The sequence below is a fragment of the Chlamydotis macqueenii genome, chromosome 4 (assembly GCF_036417535.1).
Source record: "Chlamydotis macqueenii isolate bChlMac1 chromosome 4, bChlMac1.mat, whole genome shotgun sequence".
Classification (NCBI taxonomy): Eukaryota; Metazoa; Chordata; class Aves; order Otidiformes; family Otididae; genus Chlamydotis; species Chlamydotis macqueenii.
In genome coordinates this window covers 75,333,076-75,355,202 of record NC_141559.1, presented here as the reverse complement: position 1 = coordinate 75,355,202, position 22,127 = coordinate 75,333,076, and the positions used below count along the sequence as shown (strand labels likewise).

The following is a 22,127-nucleotide window of genomic DNA, read 5'->3' as shown; positions in this document are numbered from 1 at the left end:
CATACAAAATACTTGGAGTGCCCCTAGATACAACACATATGGGAGAATCAGAAACAGTGTCCATGCTGATAACTTTGTTGACTTTATATAGATGAGAATAATGCATAAAACTTGTCACAAACAGAAGATAAATATCCAACATTTTCAAAATACTTAAAAGGATTCAAGTTGTACAAGTCAATTGCTCTACCAAAAACTGCTGTGAAGTAAATTATTCCTACAGTAGTAACTGGATCCTATTACCATGGTCCTATCACTAGATCCAGTGCATGAGTAGACTTTCAAGTAGAGTTTAACCATCAAGTAAACAATACTTCCTCTACTTAGATGGAAATATTTTTCTTAGCTCAAGACCACAGGCAGATTGAATGTTTGAGTACTCGTAAGAAGTAATATTTGTATGCAGATTCAAAGAGGCAGATCCATCAGGCTGCATTAGTATTGGCTATATCTATCTAGCTCAAATTTTATAGCAAGCTTGCAAAAGGGAGAGAGAGGCAGAATGGCTTTCTTTCCCCTGACATTCCAGGAGTCAGAAGTAGAATCTCTCCCCATGCACAGCTCCTCCTAACTTTTTAAATTAAGAGCAAGGCTTCTTTCCTACACAGGGTAAAAATGCTCCCTGACTTCTCAGAGTGGGAAGCAGCAGTTGTAAAGCCTCAGGGGCATATCAAAATGAGAACCTAGCAGACTAAATATAAACAAGATACTATGCATGAGAATAGGCCTAACACCAATACACAGATTCACTATAAATATTGACAACACTGAACTGAATTTGTAGTGTTTGGCATTTAATAATAAACACAATCTAGATATCAAGACATCCAACCAGTAAGTTAAAAAATTTTAAAACATTTAAAAATAAGTTATATTTACATAAAAGTTAAAAGTCTTCCATCAAAATAATTTTAACACTACTATTACTGAAGTTAAAGCTAATTTACTAACCATCATCAATATGGACAATCCTTGAAAGCAAGCACAGCTGATCCTAAAATATAAAAGACTGGAAGTTATCCTACTATAAAAGCCTATTTAGTTCTATTGGTATATTAGGAAGCTATATAAAAACCTGATAAATAGTATAACAATGCTCATGAAAGCAGAAGTATGAAAGCATCAGGACTCTGAACTGAAATGCCTATCATTACAAATTACAGAGCAAACTCAGAAGTACAAAAGGTAAATTCAAAATTCTTCTTCTTTGAAGAGCCCAGAATGAGTATGAACTGGTTTCAATGGAGAAGACAGGCCACAAGTTAAATTAAGACATATCAGAATGGTCTTAAAATAGATGGTCTCGGGACTTGAAACAAATTCCTGTACATATTCCAACACATGTCTAACTAAACCGAATCTTCTTAGGAGAACTGTAAGGGAATCACAGAGTATCTGCCTTGCAGAACTCTCCTCTTCAGAAGGAGCACATTACATTCACATTCAAGAAATCTGGAATGCCTTCTCTGCATTTATTTTTCAGTTCACATATCAAAGGTATAAAACATTCCTTTTTGTGCTATGTTGTGTGCACTGGAAATCAACATACAGGCTAGCAGAAGAGCAGACAATGTAACTCATTCAAATAACCAGTGTATTACTTCATATCAAGGAACTCTGACAAAACTGAGATTTGAACTTGGTGGGCAGATGCCAAAAGCCATAAAGCAGCATACAATCCAAATCTGGTAACTGTGGCAGCTAAACATACATTGCAATGACAGATAAATGTTAGCCTTGATAAGCTAATACTTATAATTCCAAAAACTTGTAGACAGTTTGTATTAACATGTTTTCCTTTCTTAAGGGTACACTGAAGTTTAAATATTAAGAACTTCACCAATAGTGAAATTCTAATCTTCCAGAGCACGGGCCTTGGCCTCAGACTGCTGCTCAAGCTTCTCCACCATCTCTTTCAAGTGGTCTTCATCTTTGAAAAAATACACATACAAGTTTCTTTCCATCTGATGCAGCTTATTGGACTCTAAAAAGTTTCTCTTTGACTTCACATCAGCAAGCAGATCCATAAGGAGTTGATTTAGTTTATTTAAATCACCTTCCAGCTGATGAAACTGCTCAGTAAGTTCCTAACAAAAAATACAAGACAAAAAATTATTACTTTTATAATGTTAATACACTAGCTGAACTAGAAATATAAGATACTTTTGCTTTTGGAAGTTAATTTCATTTGTAAGTGAAAAGTCATCACAAAAAAAAAAAAACAAAAAAACCCCAAAAAACCAGAAACATGGGTGATAAGGGATTCCATTCAATTTACATAACCTTTGAGCTGCATCAGGTTATGAAAACATCATTTCATTTACTTGTTTACTAAACCAGATTAGTAAAGACATAAGAATCTGGCTCTCAACTATATAGACAGTTGAATGACATTTTCAACCAGTAACACATCTTCATAGCTAGTCAAATCTTAAAAAGGAACAAAGAAAACCACCATCACAAAAAGCCAATTTAATTTCACAATTAAATCATTAATTACCAGCTACAATTTTCCCAACTGTCATTCTTATGACAGTTCACTGTAAGCAGGCTAGTAACCTACTTGCACGTTATTTCCTTATTACAATAATTACTTTTCTTGATAAACAGTATCAATAGAAAGAAATGTCACTATGCTTTAAGAGGCAACTTGGATCAATAGAAAGGTATTCGATTGGTTCCACACCACGTAATCCTAAATATGTATTGCTCCAATTACAAAGTTTCATTTTTTAACAAAAACTGCTCTATATGTTGCAAATTTTCTTGACAGATGGAAGTGTTAAATATATTTCCATGTATTTAAGGAAGGAAGTATTATGTAACATCCCTCAAACCACTTTTGAGATATCTACAATTATTTAAAATCTGTAACAAGTCACATTTAGCAACCCCTGTTCCCATTTAAAAGAGACTCTAAACCCAACACCTGGGAACTGTGTAGCAGGACTGCCCTACTACAACCACACTTCAAAATTCTGATATGCTTATTTTGTCCAAATGAGTCACGCACAGCCAGGCTTTGTAAGGGGCCAAACCATACTATTCAGGTGTTACAGGTAACAGGAAAAAAGTCTGTCTGAAATAAAGGGGAACTTAAATGAATTTTCCAGTGAGATCATGTCCAGACAACCTACTCCCCACACCATAAACTTACTAGTAATACAGGACTATATATACCTTTGAAAATAATTTAAAGTTAGATGCAATGACATGCTCAGAAACCACAAGTTTTTACCTGCCAACATTCACAAAATCCAATATTTGCTAAAAACAATGTCCCTCAGGGGTCCGTGCTGGGCCCGGCCCTGTTCAACATCTTTGTCGGCGACATGGACAGTGGGATAGAACGCACACTCAGCAAGTCCGCCGACAACACCAAGTTGTGTGGTGCTGTCAACACGCTGGAAGGGAGGGATGCCATCCAGAGGGACCTTGACAGGCTGGAGAGGTGGGCCCGTGCCAACCTCATGAAGTTCAACCAGGCCAAGTGCAAGGTCCTGCACCTGGGTCATGGCAATCCCAGGCACAAATACAGGCTGGGCGGGGAATGGATTGAGAGCAGCCCTGAGGAGAAGGACTTGGGGCTGCTGGTGGATGAGAAACTTAACATGAGCAGGCAATGCGCCCTTGCGGCCCAGAAGGCCAACCGCATCCTGGGCTGCATCAAGAGAAGCGTGGCCAGCAGGTCGAGGGAGGTGATTCTCCCCCTCTACTCTGCCCTGGTGAGACCCCACCTGGAGTACTGCGTCCAGTTCTGGAGCCCCCAGCACAAGAAGGACATGGACCAGTTGGAGAAGGTCCAGAGGAGGGCCACGAAGATGATAAGAGGGCTGGAGCACCTCTCTTATGAGGACAGGCTGAGAGAGTTGGGGCTGTTCAGCCTGGAGAAGAGGAGGCTCCGGGGAGACCTGATAGCGGTCTTCCAGTACCTCAAGGGGGCCTACAGGAAAGATGGGGAAAGGCTGTTTGGTAGGGCCTGTTGCGATAGGACGAGAGGTAATGGTTTTAAAATAGAGGGGGGTAGATTTAGATTAGAAATTAGGAAAAAATTTTTTACAATGCGAGTTATAGAACACTGGAACAGGTTGCCCAGAAAGGTGGTGGAGGCCCCATCCCTGGAAACTTTCAAGGCCAGGCTGGATGAGGCTCTGAGCAACCTGACCTAGTCAGGGATGTCCCTGCTCCTTGCAGGGGGGTTGGACTAGATGACCTTTGAAGGTCCTTTCCGACCCTAACCATTCTATGATTCTATGATTCTAAATATTGGGCCCATCATCATTATGCTAATAAATTTGTTACTGACATGTGGGAGCCAGTTTGTGTGTCCACAGACTGCATACTACATTTTTGTCAGTAAAAAAACATGACACAAATGAATGTAATAATTTTAAGAACTAGATAAGGGCTTACCTGACTACTGAGCTGTACCTGATTTCCTCCACGATACAGACTATCACGAAGAGTATCTACATCACTTTTTAGCTTGGACGAAAGGAGAGACTGTTCTTGAGAAGACGCTGCTAGCTGATCTTGTACTGTAACACAGTCCTGCTTTAACTTCCGAGCCATCTGCTCCAGGCTTCCATATGTTTTAAACAATTGTTGTTTTTTATTATCTCCTTCCAGAAGCTGATACAGCCTGTAACAAATGAAGTTAGACACATAAGCATTTTTAAGTTTCCTGTCATCATTTGTCAAGAGAAAATGTTCACGTTGAGAAGTCAAAGGACTAGTAAAGGGTACTCTTCCTACACTGCTGTATCTCCCACTGATTTCATTAGTCGCATACTGGCTATGTATAGACAGACTAATAGGACTCCAAAATATTTCAATACTAAATTAACAGCAATTAAATACTGAAGTAACAGTTAGTAAGGACACAATGAATGCAAACAGAAACTGACAATATGTTTTTGACAACTATTTCCTGACACTTCAAGGACTGCAAAGTAAGAGACAATTTTTTTAAGTGCTGAAAAACAGCAAACTTCCGTGGTCAATGAGAAATAAGAGAAACCTTTATAACATTTCAAGCTTAGTGGAGTATTTCCCATTACCTATGAAAAGTGCTAAGAAATTCTCCAATTAGTTATAGTCACGCAAAAGACAGCAATACTTTCTATATCAAACCGTACCCTTACACTTCATCAGGGATAGTCTAACTATTGCAACTTTGCTCGGTTGCTACTACCACCTCTGCATATTAAAATCTTCAGGAGTTGAGCCCCAATATAGAATCAGAGCGGCTTTAACAAGAGCAGGATACTATATTTCAAAAGTAACTAAGTTGCTTTCAAGTGTCTTCTGCTTACAAACCCTTGATGGTTTCTAACTCTTTCAACTTCCTTTCCCTTTTTAACGAAAAAAAGTGAAAAAATAGCCAGACAACATTCAGTGATTTGGACACTTCATAATAAACCTGAGATAAAATGCTGCCAGTGCAAACACACAATGAGAACAAAATTAATGCTGCCTACTTCTTGTAGTTATTCACTGTGCAAGACCATACTCAGCTATCATTTAACAATTATTAAAAAACACTTAAAGCATCACTTTAAATAAGGAGGAAAAGTCTGACATGAACACACCTGTAATTATACAATACATCTTATCAAAATACTTAAAGAGTCTTGAAGTGACAGCAACGCAGCACACATTCTGACTGTATCACTGGAGCTACAAGGAGATTTAATTACTTAGATGGTGAAAAAAACAGACTCTTATATGGGTGACAGGACACTGAAGACAGACAGCAAATCGAGCAATAAAAGTTAGCTAAACACATTTCATATATTGGCGGAGTAATTCTTCTCTACCACACAGAAGTTTTTGCAGACTAAGCTGGAAAGGCCAAGCACATAATCTAGGAAATCATTAACAGCTCTCTACAACAACTTTCAAGAGGTCCTAGATCACGACATGATGCAAGACAAGTTTAGCTTTAAATATTCATTATATCCTGGATATTGCTTGGGAACACTTCAGCAATATTAACAAGATTGGTAATTGAACAGTTTTTCCTCAGGCAAATCTGAAAATAATTTCAAAAGATGAGCAAGAGACAAGTCTCATATCTTGAAGGCTTCAGTTCTGGAGAATTCAAAATACTAATTAGCTGTAACAAGTAACTAAGAACTTAGTAACAGATAAGGCTAAGCTTGTCTAAGCCTTTTTCTCCCCAATATTACTTCAAAGTAAGTCAAAGTTCAATAGTGATGCTTACCTGCAAGAGAAACCATCCTTTGAACTAATAATGTTTCTGGGCTTTGCATGTTGAGTTTGCTCAGTTATCACTTGTAGTCTCTGTTGCAACTCATTACTGCTCTGTTTCAGAGATTCTACCAAGTTCTCAAGTCGACAGCAGATCTCCTTATGTTTCTTCAACTCCATTTCATAGGCTAGCTCAATAAGTTCAAATGATGCTTTCTGTCTTACCAAATGCCTGCATATTTCATCTTGTCTCGAAGCATAATAGTCCTGCCGAGCAATCTCATGATCCAAGTATCCTTTCACCACTGGCATGCTCAAAAGCTGTGCTTTCTTTTTCAGCAGGGGAAGCAGCTCTTCGTTGTTTATCTGAGTTATTTCTTGTTTAATTGTTGAAATGTCAGCATTTAAACTAGATATTTTAGCATCAAGGTTTTCTTGTTTTCTAATATCCTGCATGAAGCAAAATAATTGTCAGTTCCTTCATGGTTCCCCCTAAGTCCCTTCCCTAACACATTTCTTCAGTTCATACAAGATTCATGTACTTATGTTACATTAAAATCACTGCATCTTTTGTATCTACAAAATTAAATGAAAAGTCCACTAGCAGTTTTACAGAACTTTACAACATAAGGTAAATACAGATTTTAAAAGTAGGTATCAAATACAGGTATTTCAGTAAATAGCAATTTCATCCCATTTTAGGGCCAGGAAACAGTTTATTGGGAAAAAAATAGAAGAGCTGTAATTTTACTTCGCATGCAGATTTCAGGTATGTCTAACTGAAATTTCACATGCAAACATAGGTTTTTATATTTAGTCAAATGACTATTAACACTGCTATCAGAATCAATCTTGTTCAAATTACTCTAATCCATCAAGCCCTATTTGCTCATCATCCATAAATAAAAATACACAAACTGACATGATGACTCAAGTTAGTCCATGACTGGCATAAGCTAATATTTTTCTTTCTGTTACTACTTCTTCACATTCTTAAATTCCAGTAGTTTTATCTGCCCACCACCCATTTGTTGAGAGATTTCTGGGGCTTCAACTACCCGATTCATTTATTTGATATTTAAAAAATGTCACCATAATGTCACCATATTACAAATACTTGAGTTTCAAAAAAGTCAGTGAACTAAAATTTTTCAAGTTTAGGCTACGGAATGTAAACAGGAATACATTTATCATATTAGCTCCTCAATACCACAAAACTTCAATCAAAGTTAAGCTTTTATTGTACAAACAACTGAGAGCCACGTATAACTTGAAATTTCAACATTAAACTAAACTAGAAAGGTACTAAACTCTAGGGGTTTTTTATGCAGTAATTCTGGAAAGTAGAACTAAAGGTACTCTGCCATACCAAGGAACTTCTAACTATAGAAACTGGAGCTATATCGCAAGGGGAGTTTTGTGACTAAGACTAAAACTTCATAAAAGTGCAATTTTACTATGTAAAAATAGTTGAAATAACAATAACTCAGCAATTCCTTTTACTAGATCCAGATGAACATGTCTGCCTGTTTAAAACTCCACTACCCTCTGTCACCTTTTGTGGCTTACCTTGTTGTTTAAGGACTCCAGCATGTTCTCTGCACATCTTATAGCCGAATTCATGCTCTCCTCTTTAGCTTGCATCTGAATTAGCTGATGTTGAGCACAAATATACGCTGTCTGGAGCCTGGCCAACTCCTGACTCTCTTCACAAACTTCATTAGTCCCATCACAAGTGTCTTGTTTGCTTATATCTGCAAGCTGAAAGCTGCCGTCATGTGAATTTTCAACCCATTCAGACATACCTTGATAAAAACTGTTTTTTATATATGAGGTGAGTGCTGCAGTGCTTTGTTCTTCCCGAGACAAATACTTATCCAAAGAAAGTTGCGAAAAAAACACTGGCTGTGGACTCGATCCTTGTTCTGAATCTGGAGCAGTGAAGAAAGAGGCCAGTTTTTTAGCTGCATCCGTAAGAGCCAGCAGTTCATCATTAAGCTTATTATTTGCTACAGTAAACACTTGCAGTCCTTCTTTCAAATCTTTATGTGCTTCCTCCTCTCTGCTTTTTAATGTTTGTAACACATGACTGTTTGCAGAAACCATCATTTGAAGCTTATTATGACGATGAATTTGAAGTTTTTTTAACTTCTGAAGAGTCTGAAGCTCATCCTCTAATTTCTTCAGTTCCTCCTCCTCCTCTTGGCTACTGTTCTTTGAACCCAGGGGCTTCAAGGTTGTAAGGACTTCATCCAGTGCATTTCCTTCCAAAATGGGCTTACCAGACTCAAGAAGACTATCAAATTTTTGCAGTTCTTCTTCTGATACCACATACTGCTCATTTACATTTCCACAAAACCACTCCAGAAATGATTTGTCTTCCGAGGACTCAAACAGCCAGTCAAAATCTTCTCCATTAAGCTCATCAGCTTTTGGATATCCAATTTTCTTAAGAGTTTTCACAAAATCATTTCCACAGCTCATGATTAAATATTTTTGTAAGCAGAAAAGATCCAAATACATGAAAAAATCTGGGGTGTTATTCCAGTTGGAAATATTTTGTCATTTAAAATGACCAGTCAGTATTTTAATTTTAAAAGTCTGCACAGGAAAAAGGAAGTGTCAGATTACACCAAAAAACTGAATGCTACTCTGGATTAGAGTGGCTATTCAAAGACTAAAAACCAAATTTTGTTTCAGGGATGTCTCAATATATTTTGTTCATCAAATCAGGACACATATTTTTACATCAATTAAATCCCTGATCTTTGCAGACACTTACATTTTTCCTTAATTCACACTAATTTACTATTAAAATAGAATACTATCATTAATTTTAAAGCAACAGGTACTGAGTAATTAATTGGCCTGCAAAAGTGATTTACTTATATAGTTTTCCTCACATTAAACAAAAAAAAACCCTCATAGCATTTTAACTCTTCCAAAATGAAAGGAGCGTTACACCACACTTCAAGATCTTGCTTACAATTTTTTTTTTTACTTCAGCAGCAAGCAGAATTTTGTCTCCTAAACTTCCATTATAAAGTTCCCTCTGAAAATGGAACAAGAAATCCTTTAACATAAAAATATCTCAACAAAATAATGCAGGTTTTTGATCAATTATAGTATATGTAATCTATATTGTGATTTGTGAAAACAGTCACAGCTTAAAAGTTACAAGAACATGGACAAATCATCAGCTTTGAGATTCTAAAGTGGTTGCCACAGACAGCAAAGAAAAGGATAAACTAACAAGAAAGTCAGCAGGCCTCGTCTGCAATACTCTGGTAATAGCCAAGGGTTTTGTGTTTTGTTTTTTTTTTTTTTTTTAGTTTGGTATTACTTAATACTTTGTTTCCAGAACCTGCATTCCACCAGAAAACTCCCACCTTGCCAGCCGGCCTGGAGGGTGTAAGTGCTGAACAAGTAAAGGCATCCTCCTGAAAATCCGTGTGTATTTAATTTATCTTAAGTGTTACAGATTACAAAAGAAATAGAATGCGTTATGCAAGTTCCATGTCACAGGGCAGCCTTCCAACCGCCTCTGCCTTCCACGCTAAAAAAAAAGCTGCCAGCAAATAAAGAAATAAAAAGGAGGGCACACAGCTTTATGTATGTATATGCAGACCCTTAAGGCACGCTGACACTGCCGCTCAAGCCGCCATCAAACACTAGAAAAAAAAAAATCTTCGGAGCCCCGAGGAAGCTGCCCCACGATCCCCGCCCCCCACAGCCAGCTCAGCCCGCACGAGTGCGGCCCGCACGGGCTTTCCCCCAGCGCCGCGGAGCACAAATGCCCGCCGGCCGCGTCCCAGCTCCGTGGCAGCCGCTGCCTACAGCCCCAAGGGTAAGAGCCGACCCCGAGCGGAACCGGGCGGGACGAGGACCCCCGACCCCGCACCCCCCGATACTCACCGCAGCGCTCTCCCTCAGCGACCGCACGGCGGGGAGAGCAGGGGGAGCCAGGCGGAAAATGGCGGGAAGGCCGAGGAAGCGCCTCAGCCGCGTCCCCGCCCCGGGCAGAGGGAGCCGGGCGCGAGCCCCGCGCGGAGGGGGCGGGGCCGCCGGCCCTGACAGCGCCAACGGCTCGAAACGCCCGCCACGCGCGCCTCTCGCGCCGCCCCCCCGCCGCGCAGGGCAGCGCGCCACCGCCCAGGTGCCGACTGCGCCTGCGCGCAAACGCCCCTCCCTTCCCCGCCTCCCCGCCGTCCTTCCGCAGGGGCGCCCGCGCACGCGCGCCTCGCCCGCCTCGCGCCAATGGGGGAGCGAGGAGCCTGCACGGGGATTGGCGGGCGCCGGCCCGCTGACCAGTGACGTAACGTCGGCGGGTGACCCTCGCGGCAGGGCGGGGCCGGCTGTCGCCCCCGGCGGGGTCAGCGCCGCCCTCCTCTCCCGCTGCCATGGTCCGCGCTGCCATGGGCGCTGCTTGTCCTGGGGAATGTGGGAGAGCGGGGATGGGGGAGACCCGACGGCAATTTGATATTGCTCAGCTGTGACCAAAACCAGGCCTCTGAGATGTCTGGCCACCAGCCTCCCTGAAGCTGAGAGGCAGGGCTAATGGTGGCCACCAGCCCTCTGTCCACAGTTGCCCTATTAGTGAGTCATCCCTGCCTAGGCCTTTTAGTGTTTTTCAGGGACTTTATGTCCATGAATTTGTTTAAGCCCCCTTTTGAACACATTGATACCCGCCAAAACTGCACAAGGCAACAAATTCCAAAATGTCACTAGCTGCTGCTTAAAAAAAACCACTTTCTCAATTGTTTTTTAACCCTCTCCTATTTGCATCAAACGACCACCAGCTCTAGAACTCTAGGATTTGGTGAATACCACCTCTTGCATTTACTTTATCTGTAGCCTTCATCGTCATTCAGAAACCACAAATAAATTTCACAGCAGCTCTGTCCTCTCCAGTTCGGAGAGTTCCAAAATTTGTCCTCTGCAAAGCAAGTGCTCTGTTCCCCAATGATGTCAGCTGTCCTCCTCTGTGCCTTCTATAACGTCGCTGCGCCTTGCTTGAGGTACAGGGACGGGACTGCACACAGTCCTCACGGTGTGGGTGCACCAAAGTTTCCTACAGAATCCTTGTCTCCTTACATTGCTCCCTGTTTTCTCGGCTTTTTGGCTGCTGCTGCTCACGGAGCCACCAGAAGGCTCTTGGCAACGACTGCAGGACCTCTTCTGCATTGTGAGGGCTGGTTCCGAGTTGAGCATCGTGTAAACTTTTCACTGACAGTTTGAGCGTCCTTTATCAGCCGCTCCTCGAGTTTAGCCATCTTCGTTTCCTGTTTACACTTCACATGCCATGTTTTTCTGGGCTTCCCCACTTGCTTTGCGATATCCTCCTTAACTTTTTCATCGAGTCATTCGGGGGGGAAGTTTGGGCCATGGTTTTCTATTTGTATCAGACATTTTACCTAGTGCAGTGTTTTTTAAGCCTTCTGGGTGTTTGTAGACTTCTTTCTTTTGCACTGCTTATTTAGGGTTTTCTGGCATTTTTGCATAGGTCTTTTTTTTAAATTGAGTATCACTCTGATGTATTTGTCTTGCTCTCTCTTCTGACAGCGTTAAGTTTTATTGTGGTTGCTACTATGGAGCAGCTCACCCACTAATAGTTCCTGAATTATGTCTTCTGCACTGCTGAAGACTGAATTCAGAATGGTATTTTTTTTTCCTTGTGGTTTCTAAGGCCAGTTATTCTAGAAAGAAATATTTATTGCATCCAGAAAGCTTATCTCTACAGGCATTGACCCAGTCTGTATGTGGGTGGCGGAGCCCTCCCACTATACGTCCTAAATGTGCAGCTTCTCTAATCTCACTTAATGCAATTGTTGAAATGAATCAACACAGGGAAATGAGCAACCTCGCAGCTCAGCACAGCTAAAACTAACTCGCACAAGGTTTTCTAGATCAAAATCAGCACCTGTATCGCCTACAAAGTGCAGTATGTTGGTTTCTGGTATAATGTGGTCTGTGAAAGACACTCTTTTAAATTAAGCCCTGACCTGGCAGTGAGTTCTCATGGGTAAAAAGAGCTGTAGTGTTGAACTGCTCCCCATCAGATTACAGCCTGATATGCAGTTTAGGCTAGCAGAAGTTTCCAAATCATCTTGCTGATAGAGTGCGTTGCCTCTTTCCGATGAGGAAGGAACAAAAGCATTCAGTAGCTTACTTCGTAAGATGGTGCCATTTCAGTTCAGTCAGTTACTTGCACTAAAATCAACTTGTCCTACAGTGGTATTTTGGAGGCTTGTGCTTCACAGTATTGGGGCTTTTACATTTTATAAATATCAGTGTTACTCATACAAAAAAAAGTAAAAGCAAATTTTAAACATCTGTAAAACTTTCTAAAATTCTGCTGTCTTGAGAGCAGTTCAGCTCTGCTACTGAAGTCCACATCCTAGATGAAAGAAGATGCATCTGATAAAAAATTGTCCATCTCTTGTCTATCAGATTGTCAATCTGGATTGCTGGAACTAGTGCCTTCAGTTCCCTGTGTGACCGGTTCCTCTCCCTCTTTCTGGACTCACACCCTCACAGTGTGAGGTGTGGCCTCCCTCGTGGCCTTTCACAAAACCTACGTCCCCATCTGTTTAGCTTGGCAAGCAGGACTATATGCTTATTCTGTAGCTGGTTTGGAGCTCCATACATGCTGGCCAGTAGCCACCTCTCGAGCTCAACTGGGCCAGCCTTCAGGCACAGTCAGTGCAGGAAATTATTTATTTCTCTTTCTACCAGACGTGGAATTTTCCTGGAGGTTTTCACCATGGATTATCGTTGCAGCCTCCATCCTATCTCTGCATTGTCAAATTTGGTGAAAATTAGCCTGAAGGTTCAAAAGTTATCAAGGAAAGGAGGAGGGGAACAGATGGACGAAAGAGGAGTTGACAGACAGCATGATCTCATAATCCCCGCTGGCATAGGAATTCAGGCTAGAATTGAAACATTTTAGGTCAGAACATTGTGCACTTAAACTTCTCATTTTGAAAGAACAAGCCTTTACTGTGAAACAAATTTTCGTTTGTTAGACCATTGATCAGCTGTTAGGGCAGAGATTAAACAACAGCCTTTCCCTACCAACGTGTTACAAACATATCTTCAAAATTTCTCACAGCCCCTTTCCCCACCCAACCACAGTCCCATGTGCTTCAGTGTTTGCTTTTGCAGCTCCTTATGGGTCAAGATTGTTTTCCTCTGATTCATTTTTTTCTTGGTTGTGTTCAGTCAAAACATAATTAAAGGCTTACCTTACCCTTTTTTTCCATTCTAGGAGCAGTTGTTTTGCATCTGTGTCTGAAAACTGGAGAGGTTGCTCAGATAGCATATGCCTTTACAAGCCATTTTGTGGTGGATTCCAGCAGATTAAGACATTGACATTTCCGCAAGGATGTCTGCAATCTCTGCACTGTTCCACCGATGCCGTGTTGCCTTTGTTCCACTGCAAAATACGACATCGTTGTGCCTGGTACCTCAGACGCTATCGGTTACCCTTGGCCAAGGCTGTAAAGAACAGGCGAGGAGTGCAGTTGCCATCATGTCGGCGTTGCAGCTGGCCAGTATAAACCCTCCCACTGGGATACATCTGCCAGAACTCTTATAAAAAAGTGTTTTGCTTATTACTGCTTTAGGGTTTCGTTTTGTTTTGTTGTGTGAAAGAAAAAAAAATCAAACCCCACAGAGAAGACATGAAAATAATTTTTTAGCTGATGAACTGTAACAGTGCAGAAGCTTTTTCATTTTGCGTCACATTGCACATCTGCTCGCAGCAGCAGGATGTTAGAGGTCCCCGCTGCAGATTGCTGGAGTACCAACCACTCTTTGGAAACACCCTGTCCTAAAAGGTAATTCATTGCTTTAAGCAAATTTATATTCTGCATTAAGCACAGCTTTTGAAGTGCCATGTGAACTTTTGTTATAACAAAGTCAGAAGACAGAAATTTGGCACCAGCTTGCTTTCTCTCACAAGCACATGTATCTTCTCTCTAGAGGAACAGTAGATTTCATTCTGAGACTTTGTGTTCCCAGAAAAGCAAGTCAAAGTGATCAGTTTTCTTCAGCTTTGTTGGATTCAATGCCATAAATAAAAAAGGAGTGCCTACATGTTTGGGCTAACACTCCCACTGTATTTAGACACATGATGGACAAGGTGATTTTTTTCTAGGAAATGGTTTACTCCATTTTGGATTAAAACCCTGAGCAGGGCTGATCAGCTGGGCAGTCTGCAAATGGGTTTTGTTTGTAAGAAAGCAAACCTTTGTGTGGGGATGCACACTAGGGGTCAACAGGGGCCTCGGCAGGGACCCCGAAGGACCCGCCCGACCCCTGCCGCTGCCTGGCTCCGCTCTCTCTCTCCCATCAAACTCCAGCCGGCTCCTCTCCAGTGGGGCAGCGGTTCCTTTGCACAGCAGTGGCACAGGAGAGCAAACTTTCAGGGGGCTTCTACAGAGCTGCGTCCTCAGCCTGGGGAGTGTAAAACCATAGAGGGCCGAGGGAGACCAGCCTCCTACAAACCCAGCTCTTCTGGCAGCAGTGATGCCAGCCCTCCACTCCTCTCTCCACCGCACCATAACCATAGCTTTCTCACCGTGCCACGGTCCTTAAAAACACTGAGTAATTCACAGTTTCTAGAATAATAGTAATAACTGAGAACTTTGCCATTAAAAACACTTTAAACTGCTTCTTTCAGAGGAAGCTGATGCTTCTATCGTTATGAATTTAACGGTTCTTTTCCATTTAAATAGGCTTTGACAAAACATTTTCATCAGCAAGGCAAGCTTTGGGACTTTTAAAATTAAATTTGAAACATCCACCATTAACAAAATGAGGAAACTTACTTTTCTTATAAACAAGTTGTAAGATATTACAGAGGTCAGGAAAGAGGCTGTACAGGTCAGAAATTGTACAGGATTTACAAAAATGGTGCCACCACATTTGTCATAATTCTGTTACCCCGTGCAATTCTTTCTTGTGCTGAGAAAAGTGGTGCTGTCTCAAAATACAGAACTGCTTAAAGTTTAATACGGCTTTTTTCCTGTTGGAGATTAATTCATAACAAGGTAGTGATGTGCTGGATTGTATTTTATGCTTATTCTGTGATAGTGGTAATTTCAAAGAAAGCTTTGCTAAAGCAAAGTTTACTGTACTTTGCAATGAATATTTTTACTGATTCAGCAGCTTAGCTTATTTGAATCAAACATAAACATATTGACAAGTTACTTGCCATGATTTCAACTTAGAACTACTATTTCTGTATTTTTAAGACATTGCTGTGTTTAAGTGCAACATGCTTGACAAACTGGAACAAAAACCAGTGGCTGTCACACACTACAGCTGGGAGTATAATGATGCAATTTGCAAAAGCTTTTCAGTTCTGTCCCTCCTCTCATCTCTGCCAGTAACGAACTAAAATGCTCATTTTTGTCTGGCTGTACCTCACTTGTGATGTGACTTTCATATTCGACAAAATACACATGCAGAACTTGTAGGCTGCCTTTTAATGCTTTTTTTCTTTCTGTCTTGTAACAGAGCTGGAATGATTTCAAGTATAATTACTTAGAACAGACACTAATGCATTTCAATTTGCACTTTGTTTTACAGGTTGGTTTGTCTTCAGAAATGTAATAATGGAAATTTATACAGCAATAACATTAAATTTATACGGCAAATAACGTTAATGACTATTGGGGTTGCACTGGGCCAACGTATGTAAAAGAACTTTAATTTAAATAGCACTCCAACCCTCATACCATACTATTAATTTGAATTGCTAAAACTCAGTGAGCTCCTTATGAAATAGTCATTAAGCTGATATGAAAAGATTTGCAAAGAGAAGAAACGCTATACACAAAACCAAATGATGAAAAATTAGAAAAAAAATGAAAACCACAGCAAAAAGGTATAAAAATTTGTATTTATATTATGATGAGATAATGATACAACACAATACTCTGTGTGCTACAGAAGGTAGCGAGCACCATGTACGTGCAAACAAATGAATCTGTACAGTATAATACATCTCATAGACCACAAACCATTCCTTTGGCTCTGGGACCCACTGGCTCTGGCACAGAACCCACTGCCTGACACCTTTAGGTAACAATTTCACCGGTAAACAGCAGAAGGCTCTCTGTCAGGGTTTCACGTGCACCAAAATTTCATCACTTGAAAATTCATATTGCACGGAGCCCTTCAGTGACAGAAATCGTGTGTACCCACATTTTACACCTCTCATGCAAAATGGAAGGAAGGAATTCTGAAATCGGCGGGCCTTCACTCCGCTTTGCCAACGGGCGAGTCTCTGGCTGGACGTGCCTCCCCAGGAATCCTTTGGTGGGGTTAATTTACAATACTCCAGGTAGAAAAAACAGTCAAGGTGGCCAAATGGTTTCTGGTCTTTTCTGTTTCACATATCCCCTGCATTTTAATTCCAGGTAGTTACACAACACACTTGGATGTTTCTTTTGCAGCTACCAATTAACAACAGTGCATTGAGTCAGCCACTTAAGCAAATTGGCTCATTTCTTTGCTGGTGAAATTAATTTCTGAGTGTTTGCCCCATTAGTATTTGTAGGCAGTATAGCTCTTCCTTACGAGTATCTAACGGGATTCAATTCTCCTTCCACCAGTTTTGGAAAGTGCAAGTTAGTGGATTAAATATCAACACTGTTACTGGCTCTTACCACACACACAACCAGTGGCCTCTAGTAGTGAAAAAAATAATTAACAGATTTCTGAGAGAGTAATCTGTTTTGTAGACATTCCTTTATCAACACTGTCACTAAATAGAAGTTTATAAAATTAATATTCCTTCATTAAAACATGTGATCATGTGTTTCTTTTTAAAAATGTGTTCCTTTTCAAGGCTGATCTGTGAGGATGAAAAATGTCACCAGTAATTATCAGTCTCCTCTGAAGCTGGTAAAATGGTGAAATAATCACTTTTCAGAGTAGCAGAGACTGCTGTAAGTACCTCCGAGAAAAGCAGAAGTACATCCTGTGGTTAAACACGCCCCGGGGCTGGGAACGGGAGCAGGTCTGCACGCACACCCAGCCTCACCTCTCTCCATTTCCCACTTCTGGCATTTTAAGTTCATCCACTGAAACGGGTGATGCAGAGTGCACAGGAGGATGCTCAGAATACTGGTATTTATCACAGTAACTTATTTGTAGATCAATAGAAGTAACTTTTTTTTTTAAATACAAAATGATGTTGGGCTGTGTGTGCAGCTGAACTCATACGCATCTATGTCAAGAAAAATAACACCATTTAAGGTTAGGAAAAGTCTTACTTCTTTAAGTTCGATACAAGCTTTTAATTTTTTTTTTTTCCATCCCAAATCATTCACTAAGAAATCAGTATTTAGGATAGAAACTCATCTATAAACACTGGGTGAAAAAAATCTGTCCTTCTCATGGATTTGGGGGAGCCTTTTTATTTCTGCTTTAATCCAACAAAACACACTCTGAACAGTTCGGTTTTGCACAAGACAATAAAGGATCCAGGCTCTGGGTAGCAATGTGTTGTAGCTTCTCCTGGCCAAACCCTGCTCTTCTCAGAAGATAAATAAACCAACCTCAGTCAGCCCAGGAGGGCACAAATTGGGCAGAGAAAGGATGGGTGTGAGGGACGATTCCTCCTCCTAATTGCAGTGGGAAATGTGCAGGAAAAATGAACAAATTTAGGCTGGGTTTTTTTTTTTTTTGCCTCTCCCCTGTGATGGCAGAGAGTGCGCTCACAGAGCTGGGGGAAGAGCTGACCAGGAATGAAGAGGCGTACATCCTCCCGACACCTGCGTGCTGCGAGGGAAAACCCTGCCTGTCCTCTCCCAGCAGGAAACAGGCCAAACCTCTGTGTCACCATAAAAAGAACTTCTCGATGACTTCATCTCTCCAGTGCCTTTTCCACAGAGGAAAAGACCCAGCAGCCCTGTAATCTTCTCCCTACTCCTTTTCCCATGTGGTAATTGCAGAGAAAAGAGATGAACTGAGCAGGGGTATCTCCTCACCGGCTCAAAGCACGGTTGTGACACAGAACGGCAGGGCTGCCGAGGCGGTTGGTAGTATTTAATCTCGCAGCAAGCAGTATGCTTTTTGCAGTCACGTCGTGATTACAGATACAGTTGCGCGCGCGCACATGGATGCATGCATGCATGCGCGCACACGAAGCACACACACACAAATATCCAGCTTAAAAAAAAATAATAATAAAAATAGAATGCTGTTTGCATCCCAAGGTGCTATGGCCACAGGTAGCGCTGCGCTGGCTGCTCAGCAGCAGGTGAATCGTGTCCCTAAAGGAATGTCAGAGCCCCGATTGTCACCGCGGGTCGGCCAGGGCAGGGCTGGACTGCAGCACTGCTCCGGGAGCGGGCAGCCACCCAAACCCGCCACCAAACCCGCCACTTGAAACAGTTGTGCCGTTGCCTTCAGCTGGGCTGCTTCTGTCTGAGCTGCAGAAAAGGGGGCTGTGCCTGAAAACACCACCTTAACTTGGGCTGTGCTTGAGGGAGAATGGCACAGGCAGTGTGGTGTCATTTCTCTTCACCAGGATAATAGCCCCCAGCTGTAATAACTGAAAAAGTAAAAACAAATAAACCCTTTTCATTTCCACTCAAGATTATTCGAGTAATTTTTATTGAAAATATAAGATCTACAAAGCCATGGATACCCAGCGTGGAAGAACTCATTAAGTTAGCACATTCATCTTTAAAAGGAAAATTTCAGGTCGACCTAAGGTACAATAATGTTCAATTTAAAATCTCGTTTTTCCTTCTGTAAGTTTCAAATCTCTTTTCATTAGGAGGTTCTGTGCAAGAGCTGCTTGTCACGACAGGAAACACTTTACAATTCATGAATGTGTTCATTATATAATAAATGAACAGCAACAATATACTAGCCTGTTTTTTTTTTCCTGTTAACAGTCGTGTGTTAAAGTAAACTCTTTTTTTTTTTTCCATGATTTGGAAATTAGTTACATATGCACCAAAGGAGCTAGTAATTTCTGCTGCTTGTCAGCTACACACAATGAGTATATTGCTGTGTGCTTTCCCCAAGAACGAGGATTTTAGTAATATGCAAGGTGTATAGAACAGAATACCAAAACCTGCATCACAGAAAAGGTTAATTGTTTTCTTATTCAGCTGCCAGAGTTTATAACCTTAGGCCCCTCCCCAGAGCCAAAGTAGGGGTGGCCGTCCATTAGGTTATGTAAATTAAATGTATACATTTTCCTTGTTGGCAAGTTCCAAGCGGTAAGCGAGAGTGCAAACAAGGATCTGTAAGCTGCCACAAAATGTATTCATATTTCTACTCTGTGTTGTAAGAGCCAAAGGGAGGACACGTATGTCAGATGTTGAAAGAACAACTGAATCTTTGTTTTTGATCATTATGGTCAGTCTGTCATGAGGTCTTGTACCCGAACGCTAAAAATGGCACCGCACTTGGACATCCCATAGCCTTACACAGTACGTTTGCGTTTCCCTAGCCACTGAGCACTGGTCTCACAGAGACCCTGACTTTATATGCTAACAAAATATAGATTCGGGTGCTGAAGAATCCAAGGGAGGGCTTATACAGAGACAATTAACCCTCGCACCAAAACCTAAGGTAATGATTTTACTTAAAGCCACGCTGAATCAGTTGTGAGAGGGTGAAGGTATGGATACACCTCTCTGCTTCATCCGTAAGAAGGTGGACAACTGACCATTCGGACAGAGGGTCTTGAAACAAAGCTTAGTTGTCCTTTAAACAATGAAAAGGAGAGGCATACATAAATGGTCACCAAGGCACAATATGACAAAGGTGAAGAGTCCCTGAGACTCTGGTCTGGGTCTGTACCATTCCCCTCCCTATACAAGTAAATGAGAACATTTAGGAAAATATAATACAAAATCTCTTACAGGAAATATAGACTACACTTGCTAAAATCACTTCCCTAAAAGTGTTTATAGCTTTTTTCTTTTTTTCTTTTTTTTTTTCATCTTTTTTTTTTAAAAGACCTTCTTTAAACAGATAATGCAAAGACTGGTCCATTTTTTTCTTACCCGGCAAGCCAAGCTCTAATGACTTCACTAAGCAGAAGTTGTATTAAAATACATCTTCATAGTATTGCTACAATTTGGGTAAATATGTTCTGAACAGCTTGATGAGTACTAAATAAACTTTGCTGTTTTACAGCATACATTTTAATTTTTTTGCACTTTTTAAAGAATAGAAAATGCAATTAAAGTGTGCAAAAGAAAAAAAAAGAGATTAATTATCTTCTAGCTGAATACTGTAATTTTAAGCCATGCCTTCCATAAAAATGTATTGACATGTGTAAATAGAAGAAAAGAAAAAAAATACAAGCAAACAGAGATTTCATTTCCTTGCAAGGAAAGATTAACTATCACAAACTGGATCACTTGAGTTCTGTATTCTTCAGACAAAGAAATGAAAAAAAACAACCCAAAAAACCACTGAAATGCTTCAAATGTCATCCATTCCACGATAACAGGTTAAAATTGCAGTGTTGCTTTCTACTACTCCCATTAACATGGACAGAATGATTTTGCTGCTGGTTGGATACTGAATACAAAAAAGCAAAAAGCAAGTTGAGATCATCCCACATGAAGTCATTATTAGAGCTGGCTTTTCCCCCATTTTGAAGTACAGTAGTGACTTGTAAATATGACCTTTTCTAAAGATCATCTGAGATTTGAAGATTTATCTGCCTGCTTCACCCAAACAACTGCTAAAATAATTTATTCTATAGAGGCTGCTATACAGCGTTCAAAATGGTTTGGGTTTTTTTCATGAAAAAAATACCACAAAAAGTAGGTTTAGGTTTTCGTCTCTCCAAATCACTAGCACATTGTAGATTCCATTTATTCCATGTTTGAAAATGGTTTCTGCAAAATCAAAATAACTGTCAAACTCCCTTACGCCATGCTTCCAACAGTTTGAATTAATACTTCTTGAATGGAATGACATAATTTATTTTCTTTAATTTGCAATATGGCTACATGAAGCTAGCTTTAAGTCACAACTGTACCTAACCACAGTTCTCTGCAGCAAACCCATGATTTACAATATCGAATATTGTGGTTACAGTGCAGGGAACCGTGGGTAAGAAACCTCCATGTCAGAGTACTGTGGTTGGGGTTTCCCGGAAGAGTGGCAGTTGACACCTCTGGAATATTCATATATAAGTGCTTCAGTCAGATGGTCCTGAGTTGAACGGGTAACTCAGGCACTATGAGAGCCTGGCATTCAGTCTGCGGGAATGTGTGTAACCTCCGTCACTCGAACCGCTTTGCAAACTGTAGTGGTCTTCAGCATCACTGGCACTTCCAATACTGTCCATTTCACCTGGAGTAAACTCCATTCCTTCAATGTCTACTTCTAAAGAAAACATAAGAAGGCACATTTTCAGAAAGGTGGCGGTTGTAGCAAGTAACCACGGGCCAGTATTGCCTGTGTCAATCAATGCTCAGGTGAAACCTGAATCATACTTCATTTTCTGTAATTAAAAAAAAAAAAAAAAAAAACCAAACCAAAACTGGAACAGTAATTCCTGAGGAAAGGATCATTTTGTCCACCTGAGAATTAAAATCCCTTCCGTCCTCATCCATATAAATAAACTGCATGACATAATACCAAATGCTGTCACAGAACAGTTCCAATCTCTGCCTAGACACTGATCTTAAAAAAAGAAAACCCTCAGAGGCCACAGTACTGCAGCACCATTCATGGTAATTCCAACCTATACAGGTGTCACCTAGTAGCGACCGTGGTGCAGCCATCTGTCTGTCGGTAACGGCACCGTGACCAACAACTCTCCCGTAGGCCCTGAAGAAGTCAGCCTGTGCAAGTGTTCAGGCACAGAAAAACTTCAAATAAGAAAATAAGAAATGGTAACCAGCAGCTTGAGGAGCTCT

General features: G+C 40.9%; 2 protein-coding genes across 4 annotated transcripts in view; both read right to left on the bottom strand.

Annotated features, from left to right (window-relative positions):
* Positions 1-773: 773 nt before the first annotated feature.
* On the bottom strand, positions 774-9,164 carry HAUS3 (HAUS augmin like complex subunit 3). The gene is made up of 4 exons (XM_086747624.1): positions 7,783-9,164; positions 6,227-6,663; positions 4,414-4,642; positions 774-2,087 (listed from the first exon to the last, which is right to left on the bottom strand). The coding sequence occupies exons 1-4, from the start codon at positions 8,734-8,736 to the stop codon at positions 1,854-1,856; spliced, it is 1,854 nt and encodes a 617-aa protein (XP_086603750.1). The 5' UTR covers positions 8,737-9,164; the 3' UTR covers positions 774-1,853.
* A 9,656-nt stretch (positions 9,165-18,820) lies between these two features.
* MXD4 (MAX dimerization protein 4) overlaps positions 18,821-22,127 on the bottom strand; it is a 40,175-nt gene continuing 36,868 nt past the window's right edge. For all 3 annotated transcript variants that reach the window (XM_086746507.1, XM_086746508.1, XM_086746509.1), the window contains exon 6: positions 18,821-21,591. In XM_086746507.1, the coding sequence (XP_086602633.1) occupies positions 21,443-21,591 (149 nt within the window). In that variant the 3' untranslated portion in view covers positions 18,821-21,442. The remainder of the gene's footprint in view (positions 21,592-22,127) is intronic.